Here is a 13,077-nt window from a genome sequence, read left to right as displayed (position 1 = left end):
TAATTCTAAATTATATTTTTACCATTATTATAAATTTTCTCACTTGATAAAGTCATTATAATCTATGATACACTCAAGGTCCTTTAATAGACCTTGGATACACTTATAAGGAAAAGCTGAATCATCGTATCCTAAAGCTCTCGTAGTAATAAAATAGTCCCCGATTAAGTACCTCCGTTTTCTATGATTCCTCTTCTTCTTGAAGGATGAAGAACCTTGTGATCAGTGAGGCAGATGTAAACAATTGGTGAGGATGGCCGCGGAAGGGCTTGTAGTGGAGTTTCAGAAATTTAATAAAAATGCCAGACATTTGAAACGTCTGCAGCGGGAAACTTTACAGTCGATAGAAGACGTCGGTGTCTCTGGAAATATATGCGCAGGTAAATTCCCTTCTTTTGTTAATCGTAGTGTTTCTAACCCGTACCGCACCCTGGCGTTTGTTGTGAAGTTTTGACAGAAGTTTGACGTCTTGTCTACGTCCTGAATATTGTTATAAGTTGTTATATTCCTCACTTTTTTAATTTGTCTGGGTTGTGGTTGCATAAACAAAAGTATTACTGATATAATTTAGTGAAACAATGTTATAGTAAAGGGTTTAGATTAGCATATCTTTGAAAGGTATGCTATGGAGCCTATCACCCCTATTGTTTAGCTTAGGTTAATAATTCGGTATTTGTTTACAAGACCACACTCTTCATATACTGTCTTGTTATACAGTTATTGTTGGAGCCTTTGTATAATAGTGGCCAGTTCCCCCCTCTACCATTAAAAATGGACACCAACTAATGTGAATTTCTCCCGCCTAACCTAACCTACAGGCCGTGTCCTTATCTACTTACCTAACGAGGTGGAGCTAACGCCCTCTGTCAACCCCCTTACATTGCCGTATCTTCGTCCGTCATCATACATGCAGGTGGCCTCAATCTTGCACCCCCTATTGTATTCCTCTTATTACCTTAACATAATTTATAACAATTTTCCACATGGGAAACGAGTTGTAATTATAAAAACTTTAGAATTATGAAAAAAAAACTAGCCTGTTTTCTTCACTAAACGACCTGGAAAGGACATCGTCAACATAGTCAGCCAGACTCTGAAATACCTTGACTGTCCCTGCGGGGGAGACAGACCTTCTTTTCTTGCTTAAACCAGTTTGAATAATTATTCTCGGGTCATTTATGTACCATGAGAATCAACCACCAGGGGGGTTTTTGGATGGAGGGGATATAGAACAAGGAAAAAACAGAGATTCATCCTCACCTAACCAGGAGGGCTGATACCTCCTCCATTTTTGGTGTAGTGATAGCTTCAGGCAACTAGCATAACGTACTACGTCATATCACTTAGCATGAAGAAAACAGTATTTTATTTATACATGCCTTTTAGAAAACTCTATCAATAGATTTTATTGTGGTTATTAAACTCCCACTACTGATATATAGTGAATGGGAAGTGTTATAAATGTAATGAATTACCAAAATAGGTTATATTAATATGAATTACCGTGCCGAAATAGATTGAACGGCCCTCTGGTGAGACAGGCGTTCTGTTGTCATAGCAGCAGCCATCCACTAATTCAGGAAAAGTTTGTCATAGAAAATGGCTGACAGCATCCAGGGACTAAAACACAGGAATTCGGGAAGTTTTAATTGGCTCAAAATATTAGGTAATGATTAAATCAAAGAAAGAAATACCAAATTTTCCAGAATGGTGAGACATTTGAGCATATGCAATAAGTCACTGATATATTACATTTCATTCTCAGATGTCAGCAATGAATATTGAAAATGCCAGTGTTTTTAGTATTTTTGTCAATAGATATGCATGTTATTATTCATTAGCTCATTTTATTTACAAAGCAAACTCTCCAAAACATCCTGTACACATCCATTCTTGATAGCGAATGCCTGTTTGACGTAAATGTGAAGTATCATAGACTATAGTCAATTCTTTTTAATTAGGCAGATTTGCACCGACTTGTAAGGGTGCCCCTTTAGCTCAGAAAAGTTTCCTGGTCGCTGATTAGTTGGACAAAATAATTCTGACCAATCAGTGAGCAGGAAACTTTTCCGAGCTATAAGGGCACCCCTACGAGTCGGTGCAAATCTGCCTCACGAAAAAGAATTGACTATAGTTTCCTTATTTCCTTTCTTCACAGGGCTATTTTCCCTGTTGGTGCCCTTGGGCTTATAGCATTCTGCTTTTCTAAATAAGGTTATAGCATAGCTAGTAATAAAATGATAATAATACACTACTGACATGGTTTTGCCTTTGATCTGTTGCTTGCTATATCATAGTAACTTTCCATTTCATAATAAAAGTTTTTTGTTTTATCAATATTTGGAATTTTTCAAGTGTTCTGATATTAGTAGCATTTTAGGACATATATATTACCCGCTAATTCTTTATGATTGTGCCCTTTTTATTAACGTTGGTACTGCAATTGTATATTGGACCAATGTTGAAAGTTTCTTTTTTGTCTAACTTGTCGTCCAGTATTTCTGTTCATGTTTTTTGTTTTGTGTTTTTATACAGCCGTGCAGTACAGTATTTATTTCTATTTTATAGACGTATTTAGCCTGATATTTATATTTTCACTTCTTACTCTTTCAGAACAACTTCCAGAAATTCGTTTTAGTGAAATAGAGCTTAGTGAACTTCGACACGTTTTGGGTGTGCCCCCGTGTATAATAGTGGCAGGGCAAGACGCTTACAGTAAAGTAGTAGTGGTTACCCGCCTTCTAGCGGAACAAGTTCTGCCAATTGTACCTAATGCTCATCCAGGAAAAGCATGGCGGCCCATTAGATTAAAGCATTCGCATACGCGTGTAGTGAACTTATCCACGGCGGAGCAAGATTCTCACGAAGAGGGGTACGAGCTTGTTCATTCTCTCCATGCGCACTCTCGTTCTTGGGGCACAGTTCCGAGGGCAGATGTGGAGCTAGACCAACGCACATTACAGGTTAGCATGAGGAGATATTTTTCCTTTGATTTATTATTCAACCATTGTTTATACAGTAACTCATTTGATTTCATTTCTTAGTAGCTTCATTATTATTGGGGGATTTGCTAGGCTATCCTGTTATGATAGAAATATGATTTCATTATTTTCTAAATTTGCTTTAAATCTACTTAAATGTTGAGTATCCATGAGATTCTTTCAAACATTAATAGTTTTTTCACGTTTGTCCAAAACTAGATAAGATAAACAAAGTGCTGAACATTGTAAACACAGTGTATTAAACCAGAAAGATTGTTGTATTTTGTAACAGTCGAATTAACAGGAGGGTATTTTTGAAATTTTAAACATACCATATGGTGGTATCATGTATTATTTTGGTAGATTTGGATGACCTGTGCCGTTAAGTGCGCATGAGAAATTATATTGAGTTTCTATTACTTGTGAGATATATGTTTTAAGTGTTGGAGTGTAGACTAGACTAAAAGAACTTTATTCAAATCTATTACAGTACATATATTCAAGTGTAACACATATACTGTATACACTATGATTTTTTATCCCTTTCGCCCCCAAAGGACGTACCGGGACATTCTTGCAAAACACTGTTATTTACACGTTTTTGCATGTTTTTGATAACTTTATGAGAAGCTTCAGGCATTTTCCAAAAGAATGAGACCAACCTGACCTCTCTATGACAAAAATTAAGGCTGTTAGAGCAATTTAGAAAAAATAATTATAGCTAAATGTACTCGAAATTTAACCTTACCTTGGGGGTAAAAGGGTTAATGGTAGTTTTTGATATTCAGCATTTTTGCCTATTGATTTTTATGTATTCTTTTATTCCTCCTAAGGACCCGGTCTTGAGCAGTGCAACGTTAGAAGTTGGTCTAAATCACCCCTTGTTGAAAGAAGGGGTCCAAGTAGTAATCACGCCCACACTGCCTCATACGCATGGTCATACCGTAACGACTTTGCAGTACCTTAAGACACTCTTGCCGGAGGTCCTGCCCATCATCATTTATGCTATTTCTAGGGATAATTTGACGTATGAAGTGAGTACAGCATTTATTTGTTTTTCTGGTGATTTCTCTTTAGTAGCTTGCATTATTTCAGATATTTTTCATGTGATTTCAGATATGCGTTCTAGCTTAACTTGCACATTATTTTTTATAACTTCATGGAGAAAGTCATCGAAGTATAAGATTTAGTAATGAAGGTTTGTAACTGATGCATGGCTCACCATATATTTTAGTTACATGTGTTTCACAGACTATTACCGATAAGTTGTATTATTGCCTGACATTCTTCGAGGGGATGTGCGGAAATGTCTGGATTGAGAGCTCAAAGCAGGATAGTGCAGTGTAAGCATCGTAAAAATAGTTGTGTCCATTTTAGAAGCATTTCCACTTAATCCTTTTTTTTTCTTCCAATGTGATGGAATAGTTTAAGCTCATTCCATGGAATACCATACTTGATATTGAAAAGAAAGGGGTGATTATATTTTATCTGACCAAAGTTTTTCCAGCGCATGGTATTTTCGCTTACGGATTACGTTGTACACCGTAGTACAGTACAGAAGTGGCCTTTTTGTTTTTACTGATAATGAATCATTACATTTCATAGTCTCTTTAAGGAAAATATTCTGATACAAGCAGTAGGGTATATTTAATCATTCATCATCATCATTTCCTCCTACGCCTATTGACGTAAAGGGCCTCGGTTAGATTTCGCCCGTTGTCTCTATCTTGAGCTTTTAATTCGATACTTCTCCATTCATCATCTCCTACTTCACTCTTTGTAGTCATCAGCCATGTAGACCTGGGTCTTCTGACCCCTCTGGTGCCTTATGGAGCCCAGTTGAAAGTTTGGTGAACTAATCTCTCTTGGGGAGTGCGAAAACCATGCCCAAACCATCTCCATCTACCCCTCACCATGATCTCTTTGGCATATGGCTCTTGAGAATCTCTTTTATAGTTTCATTTCTAATCCTGTTTTGCCATTTAATTCCAAATATTTTCTTTTAATCATTAAGTAATAAATAAATTAAATTTAACATTTGGTAAATATCACATATATAATTACGGTACTGTACATGTGTTATCAAATCTACTCCAGCAGATGTCTTATAACATTGATGATTAATGATGAAAAACAAGTACTGTAGGAAAACAATTTCTATTCTATAGCTTAGTTGGTTGCTTAGGTTATTATTTTTATGAAAAACTAGAAAGTCTGCCAACTGAGTCATATAATTGGGCTAGCAAAGATTGGAACCATGTATTGGGTTATAATTTAGCGTTGAAAATTGTTGGGTAAACAGCTAGGTGAAAAAAAGATCAAAACAAATGGATCTGATGTGAAATAAAGGCTTTGACAATAGTCTTTCTCATGATGACGTTAGTCATTTTGAGTTTAATCCCTCCACTCCCCTTTACTGTCATGTATCTTTGTGAACTTGCGTTATTTAAATTTTTTTCTAGATTTCTCCGAGACAAAGGAGTTTTATGTGTATGTTTTTTTTTTTAACTATATATAACTTTAAAATCTTGGGTATAATTCTTAATTGCAAATATACTTTTGAGAAACACATTCAGTCTGTTTCTTCTATAATTACACATAAATCTGCTTATTGAGAAAGTCTTTTTAAGATTTTTGGTGGTCAATCTATCCTGAAGTACATTTTAATTCTTTCATTCTACCTTGTTTCAAATATTGTTCACCAGTCTGGTGTTCATCTGCTGACTCGCATCTTAATTTGTTGAACAAAAACTTGCAATCTATTAAATTTCTTATATTTGATCTTGAAATTATCTCTGGCACTGTTTTGCTGCTTGTTTTTTATGCATGTTGCTTAAGGTTTTTCTTAATTCTGACCATCCTTGGCATTCGGAGCTCTCCAATCTGTACCCTCCTGTACGTAGTATTTGGTATGGAGATATTTTAGTCCTAACAGTCTTCCCTTCTTCATCATAAGGCTCATTTGTAGCTGTAGTGAACGACACCTCGTAGTAACGGGGGATTTTGAGGAGGGAGAAGTCTAATTGGAAAGGGACCTTTGGTAGTGGTATCACTCGCCCCAGTTTTAATACCGACACCTTTTAGGGGTGAGCGAGCTGGGTATATTCCTGGCATTCCATGCAACTTTTTTCTCTGGTATACTTAGCAGTATTTATACCTTTGAAATGGTGCTTTAAGGAGCATTTCAGGGAGCGACACAGGTTGAGCCCAGAAATAGATTTTTCCTTCGTCAAAATCCCTTTTTATATTCATTACTTATATGTAGTCTATTTTCCCTGTTGGTGCACTTTGGCTTTTAGCATCCTGCTTTTCCTACAAGGATTGTAGCTTAGCTAGTAATGATAATAACATGTCACCATGGGTGTGTAATGATTTATATGGATGTCGTGATGTCAGAAAAAAAAAAAAGTTGATATAGATGCTTATTAGTGTAATATGGAAATGGGTTGTGGATAAAGTTTGAAAAAGTTATTATTATTATTATTATCATTATTAATTGCTAAGCTACAACCCTAGTTGGAAAAGCATGATGCTATAGGCCCAGGGGCCCCAACAGGGAAAATAGCCCAGTAAGGAAAGGAAACAAGGGAAAATAAAATATTTCAAAAGCAGTAACAACATTAAAATAAATATTTCCTAAATAATCTATAAATACTTTAACAAAACAAGAGGAAGAGGAATTAGATAGAATAGTGTACCCGAGTGTGCCCTCAAGCAAGAGAACTCTAATCCAAGACAGTGGAAGACCATGGTACAGAGGCTATGGCACTACCCAAGGCTAGAGATCAATGGTTTGATTTTGGAGTGGCATTCTCCTAGAAGAGCTGCTTACCATAGCTAAAGAGTCTCTTCTACCCTTACCAAGAGGAAACTAGCCACTGAACAATTACAGTGCAGTAGTTAACCCCTTGGGTGAAGAAGAATTGTTTGATAATCACTGTGTTGTCAGTTGTATGAGGACCAAGGAGAATATGTAAAGAATTGGCCAGACTATTCGGTGTATGTGTAGGCAAAGGGAAAGAACTGTAACCAGAGAGAAGGATTCAATGTAGTACTGTCTGGCCAGTCAAAGGACCCTATAACTCTCTAGTGGTAGTATCTCAACGGACGGCTGATAAAGCAAGGTTTGGGGATAGTAAAGTGAAATTGAAGAAACTTTTATGGGTTTGAAAGTTTTCTGATTAAGAGAAACTTTGCAAGTAAAAATGATGTGAAGGATGAAGAAGGAAATTGGAAATTAGAAAAATGGAGCAATACATGCTAATGTAAATGATGGAATTTTTTAAAAGGTTAAATAGGTCATTTCTTTTACAAAATATACCTTGTACGGCATTGTTAGTAGAGGGTCTGCCCACATTATAGCTAACTCAATTTTGAACAAATTAAACTCTCCCTTTCGAAAAATGTTTAAAGATTTAAAGGGAGACTCTGTTTAATAATATAAACTTTATCTTATTTTAATGATAAGGTTTCGATTTAAAGAAAAAAAACAATGTTGGATCCACATAGGTTAATTGATTTTACGTATCTGTCAGTGAGGAGTATTTATGATTTTTCATGTTTTTGGACAATAGAACGTCTAAAATAGTTTTAATGATTAAATTCTAAACTTAGATAAGGAAAAACCAGCAAATTTTCCTACATAAATTTCCCTATCACAGAGATGTTTATGCGCCATTATCAGTTATAGAACGCCAGCTCTCACCATTTCTTAATATATTCTGTGAGTAATGTAATCAAGATCAAAAGATGATATACTGACATGGGTATTTTGAAATTTAGTTTTAGACAGTCCATCAAATCAAATACAGTTATTCTAGACGTAATTTATCCTTGAGAAAGACCTTAACAAAGTGACCAAAATATGTTATATTATTATTATTACTTGCTAAGCTACAACCCTAGTTGGAAAAGCAGGATGCTATAAGCCAGGGGCTCCAATAGAGAAAATAGCTCAGTGAGGAAATGAAACAAGGAAAAAAATGTTTTAAGAAGTACAAAAAGCACTAAGTAGTGCTCCCTTTATGTTGAGAATCTCCAAATGTTTCTCAATCCCTTAAATTCAACTTGAAGGTCCTCGGGTTACGGCGATTCGCCGTTACCAACGGGCTCCCATAAGGTACTTAAAAAATCAGCATATCACAGTATTGAGTATCAATGTCTGGTTCATTAATACGATGAACTACAGTACTGATGCTGATGCTGTTGACTAGCTGCGTGGTTGTGTATTACATATTCCTTTAGTATCAGTTTGCCATCTAAGCTTATGATACTCATTCAGGATTTTATTTTTGCTCTTTCTTTTTTTAGTATTTTTGTTCCTTTTTTTGTTTTGCATCATGTCTGGAATGTGTAAGGGGGATTTTTGGTGGCAGTGCTTCCAAGAAGATGAAAGCCATTACTGTACAATAAAAATCAAAGTGGTCATAGTGAAGTGAAATGAAAAAGGGGAGACTCCTATAAGCATAAGTTGTACGTTAGGCCTTAGTCGTTCTACGGTTGTGACTATCGTCGAGGATAAACATAACATCCTTCAACACGTGAAAGGATCTGTGCCTATGAAGTTGACCATTACATGTATTACAAAACACTGCAGTGGCATCATGATTGAGATGGAGAAGTTGTTAATGGTCTGGTTGGATTACTGGAATTAGCGGCATATACCAATGAACCTCATAATGATTTAGGAGAAGGTTAAGTGTTTGTTTGAGACCTTAAAAAGTCAGAAGTGGGAAGGGTGTAAAGATTAGGTGTTTGATGACCCTAAATGTCAGGATGCTAGAAAACCTCAAATCAATCAATCAATGAGGAGTTTGTGGCCAGTAAAAGGTGATTTAGGAGATTTAAGCCAAGTGCCAATTTGCATAACCTTAAGGTGCAAAGTGAAGCTGCCATTGCTAATAATGATGGGATAATGATGGGGCAAGTGAATTCCTGATACATTGGTCAAGATTATTTGGAAGGTGGGTTTTATGCTGAACAAGTTTTCCATGTGTACGAGACAAGCTTATTCTGGAAGTGTGTTCCAAGCTGGACCTACATCGCTAAGGAGGAGACGACGGCACCAGGACACAAAGTTGGCAAGGAGAGACTGACTTTGCTTCTTGGGGTAATGCTTTTGGCAACTGCAAGCTGAAGCCTATGCTGGTGTATCAGACTGAGAATTCTAGATCAATCAATGGAGTTTTAGAAGAGTCGGATACCCTTCATCTGGAAGTGTAATAGAAAGGCATGGGTGACCCTATTGTTATTTTAGGCCTTTTTCTAACCTCTATTTTCCTTGAAATTGGGCAGTATTGTGTTAAGAAGGGTCTACCCTTTAAGGTGCTGCTATTGCTGGATAAACCCCCTGATCACCCAGCAAACTTAGCTAACTTCCATTCATTATTTCCCACATAACACTACTTCCCTTTGACAACCTATCGGCCAAGCGTTAATTGCTTAATTCGAGGCCTAATATGTACGAGGACAATTACTATGCCTTTAGAGGCAACTGAGAAGGAGAAGGACATGACCCACAAGATGTTATGGAAGTCTTACAACATCTGAGATGCCATCAAGAACCTTGCTGAAGCTTGGGATAAGGTGAAGCAAACCAGCATGAATGTTGTTTGGAAGCTGTGCTCCCAGTTTGTCAATGATTTCTTTGGCTTTGAAGAGGCAGTTGAGGTTATCACTGTGAAGGATGTTGGCCTTAGTAAGCAGTTGGATCTTGAGGTGGATGCTGATGATTTCACTGAATTCCTGGTATCTCATGGAGAGGAGTTCTGTTGAGGACCTCATTCGGCTGGAGAGCCAGTGCCCTAGAAATTTACTGCCAAGGCCTTGGCCTAAGATTTTGTCCTGCTAGAGGGAACAGTGGAAAAGTCAGAGGAATAAGATCTTGACATGGAAAGGTTTATGGTGTCCAGGAGGGTCATGGATGCTGTGAGGGGTTACAAGGAGATTTTGGATGAGAAGAGGATGCAATTCGGGTAGACAAATCTGTTTATGTACTTTAAGAAGGTAGAGAGGCCTGCACCTGAACCTTAACCCTCTAGCTCTATGTTATGTATATAAATATGACTTACAGTGCATCATAAGAATGGATCTCGTTCGTAACTTGAGAACCTCCTACTATAGTCAATTCATTTTAGTGAGGCACATTCGCACTGACTCGCGGGGTGCCCTTTTAGCTCGGAAAAGTTTCCTGATTGCTGATTGGTTGGACAAGATAATCCTAACCAATCAGAGTGCAGGAAACTTTTCCGAGCTAAAAGGGCACCTCTGCGAGTCAGTGGAAATGCGCCTCATTAAAAAAAAATTGAATTTAGTTAACTAGCCGGAACTAATGCTCATTGTTTGTATGTCTATTGATAAAAAAACTAATTATGGTATTTATGAAATAAGCTTTGAGGCAGTGATTGTAATCAAATCCTTCTGTCAGTGTTAGATAACCTCACAATGATTAGTAAATCCTGATATTAATGATCAAAGTACTTGATGTATTTTGTATATAAGGGAGATACTGTATATTGCATAAATCAGAATAAGTATACAGTAAGCTTTTTTTTCAAGAGTGGCTCTGCATAAAAGGGAAATTCACCACTCTGCCAGGCGATGTGGTCACTGGAAATCCAGACGATATGGACAATTTCTAGTTAGCACCTCTTTTCAAAAAAGTTCCTTAATGGGTATATAGGTCCAATGTACAATACTCGACCCAGGTACCGTCTAATAACGTCTGAAGCAGAATTGTGTAATTTGACGCTTTCATGGCAAGAAAACTAACTTGTCTACCTTCCACCATCATTAGTTATGTGGACCGACGTAGTGGTATTTAAAATATGCAAATGTCTTACATTACTTTTGTTTAGTAAAGCTTCAACCTTTTCCTTTTATTAGCATTCAATATCCACACTTCACTCCCATAAAGGAGAGTTGGCTCAGCAATCCTTTCATTAATTCATATATATGCCTCGACAGACGATTCCATTATCCTCTAATCATTGCACAGACCATTTTGTCGTTCTTTCATTCTGCAACTCACTGTCCCTCTCATCTTTTCTTCATTCATTATATATTTATGCTTTTGTGACTAAATTGAACAATTTTCACATAGTACTGTATAGAGTCTCTTTAAAGGTATATTGTTTATATTCATCTAGAAGAGATTAGGAAGAAATGAGCATTTGTAGATTTTCTTGTTCCCAGTGTTGCAATAACGTAGCTTTGGCAATTAGCTAAGTCTGCGCTATATAAGAGCATTTTCTCTTGAACTTTTTTTTTCTATATACTTATACGGTAATTGAAACATTAAGAATGAGACTTTAAAATATGCAAAATTATTCGGCTGTCTGACCAGTAGCCGCTTTCCGTAAAGCTATACTGTACGGTAGACCTTGAAATAGATCCCTCACTATTCGCCGTAGAATATTAACAGCGAACGTTTCGTTATTATTATTATTAATATTATTATTATTATTATTACTTGCTAAGCTACAACCCTAGTTGGAAAAGCAGGATGCTATAAGCCCAGGGGCTCCAACAGGGAAAATAGCCCAGTGAGGAAAGGAAACAAGGAAAAAAAGAAATATTCTAAGAACAGTAACAACATCAAAATAAATATCGACTATACAAGCTATATAAACTTTAATAAAAGAGGAAGAGAAATTAAATAGAATAGAATAATAGGACCAACAATAGATGTATCTTATACATACATACATATACCAAGGCACTTCCCCCAATTTTGGGGGTTAGCCGACATCAACAAGTGAAACAAAATAAAAAGGGGACATCTACTATCTATGTTCCTCCCAGCCTGACAAGGGACTCAACCGAGATCAGCTGGTACTGCTAGGGTGCCACAGCCCACCCTCCTCCGTTATCCACCACAGATGAAGCTTCATAATGCTGAATCCCCTACTGCTGCTACCTCCGCGGTCATCTAAGGCACCGGAGGAAGCAGTAGGGACTACCGGAACTGCGTCACAATCGCTCGCCATTCATTCCTATTTCTAGCACGCTCTCTTGCCTCTCTCACATCTATCCTCCTATCACCCAGAGCTTTCTTCACTCCATCCATCCACCCAAACCTTGGCCTTCCTCTTTTACTTCTCCCATCAATTCTTGCATTCATCACCTTCTTTAGCAGACAGCTATTTTCCATTCTCTCAACATGGCCAAACCACCTCAACACATTCATATTCACTCTAGCTGCTAACTCATTTCTTACACCCGTTCTCACCCTTACCACTTCGTTCCTAACCCTATCTACTCGAGATACACCAGCCATACTCCTTAGACACTTCATCTCAAACACATTCAATTTCTGTCTCTCCGTCACTTTCATTCCCCACAACTCCGATCCATACATCACAGTTGGTACAATCACTTTCTCATATAGAACTCTTTACATTCATGCCCAACCCTCTATTTTTTACTACTCCCTTAACTGCCCCCAACACTTTGCATCCTTCATTCACTCCCTGACGTACATCTGCTTCCACTCCACCATTTGCTGCAACAACAGACCCCAAGTACTTAAACTGATCCACCTCCTCAAGTAACTCTCCATTCAACATGACATTCAACCTTGCACCACCTTCCCTTCTCGTACATCTCATAACCTTACTCTTACCCACATTAACTCTCAACTTCCTTCTCTCACACACCCTTCCAAATTCTGTCTCTTATACAAACTAATAATTATCTTGATAGCGTTTATTTGTATATGGAACTATTTATTTGAATCTCTCTCTCTCTCTCTCTCTCTCTCTCTCTCTCTCTCTCGTTTTGCTGTATAATCTCACACACACACACACATATATATATATATATATAATATATGTATACTGTATATATATATATATATATATATATATATATATATATAATATATATATATATATATATATATATATATATATATATATAATATATATATATATATATAATATATATATATATATATATATAATATATATATATATATATAAAGAGAGAGAGAGAGAGAGATAATTTGTGTGCGGAGAGAGAGAGAGAGAGAGAGAGAGACTGGTTTTAAAAATCATGGTCATTATTGAAATTTGCTATTAAATTTTACCATGCATCC

General features: G+C 36.8%; 1 protein-coding gene across 4 annotated transcripts in view; it reads left to right on the top strand.

Moving 5' to 3' along the window:
- Positions 1-217: 217 nt before the first annotated feature.
- LOC137634267 (dual serine/threonine and tyrosine protein kinase-like) overlaps positions 218-13,077 on the top strand; it is a 47,959-nt gene continuing 35,099 nt past the window's right edge. For all 4 annotated transcript variants that reach the window (XR_011042498.1, XM_068366553.1, XM_068366554.1 and 1 more), the window contains exons 1-3: positions 218-380; positions 2,614-2,963; positions 3,815-4,015. Coding sequence is in view for 3 of the 4 variants with exons in the window: in XM_068366553.1 (XP_068222654.1) it covers positions 254-380; positions 2,614-2,963; positions 3,815-4,015 (678 nt within the window). In the remaining variant the exon portion in view is untranslated. The remainder of the gene's footprint in view (positions 381-2,613; positions 2,964-3,814; positions 4,016-13,077) is intronic.

The sequence above is a fragment of the Palaemon carinicauda genome, chromosome 44 (assembly GCF_036898095.1).
Source record: "Palaemon carinicauda isolate YSFRI2023 chromosome 44, ASM3689809v2, whole genome shotgun sequence".
Taxonomy (NCBI): Eukaryota; Metazoa; Arthropoda; class Malacostraca; order Decapoda; family Palaemonidae; genus Palaemon; species Palaemon carinicauda.
This window is presented reverse-complemented; position numbering and strand designations above follow the sequence as displayed.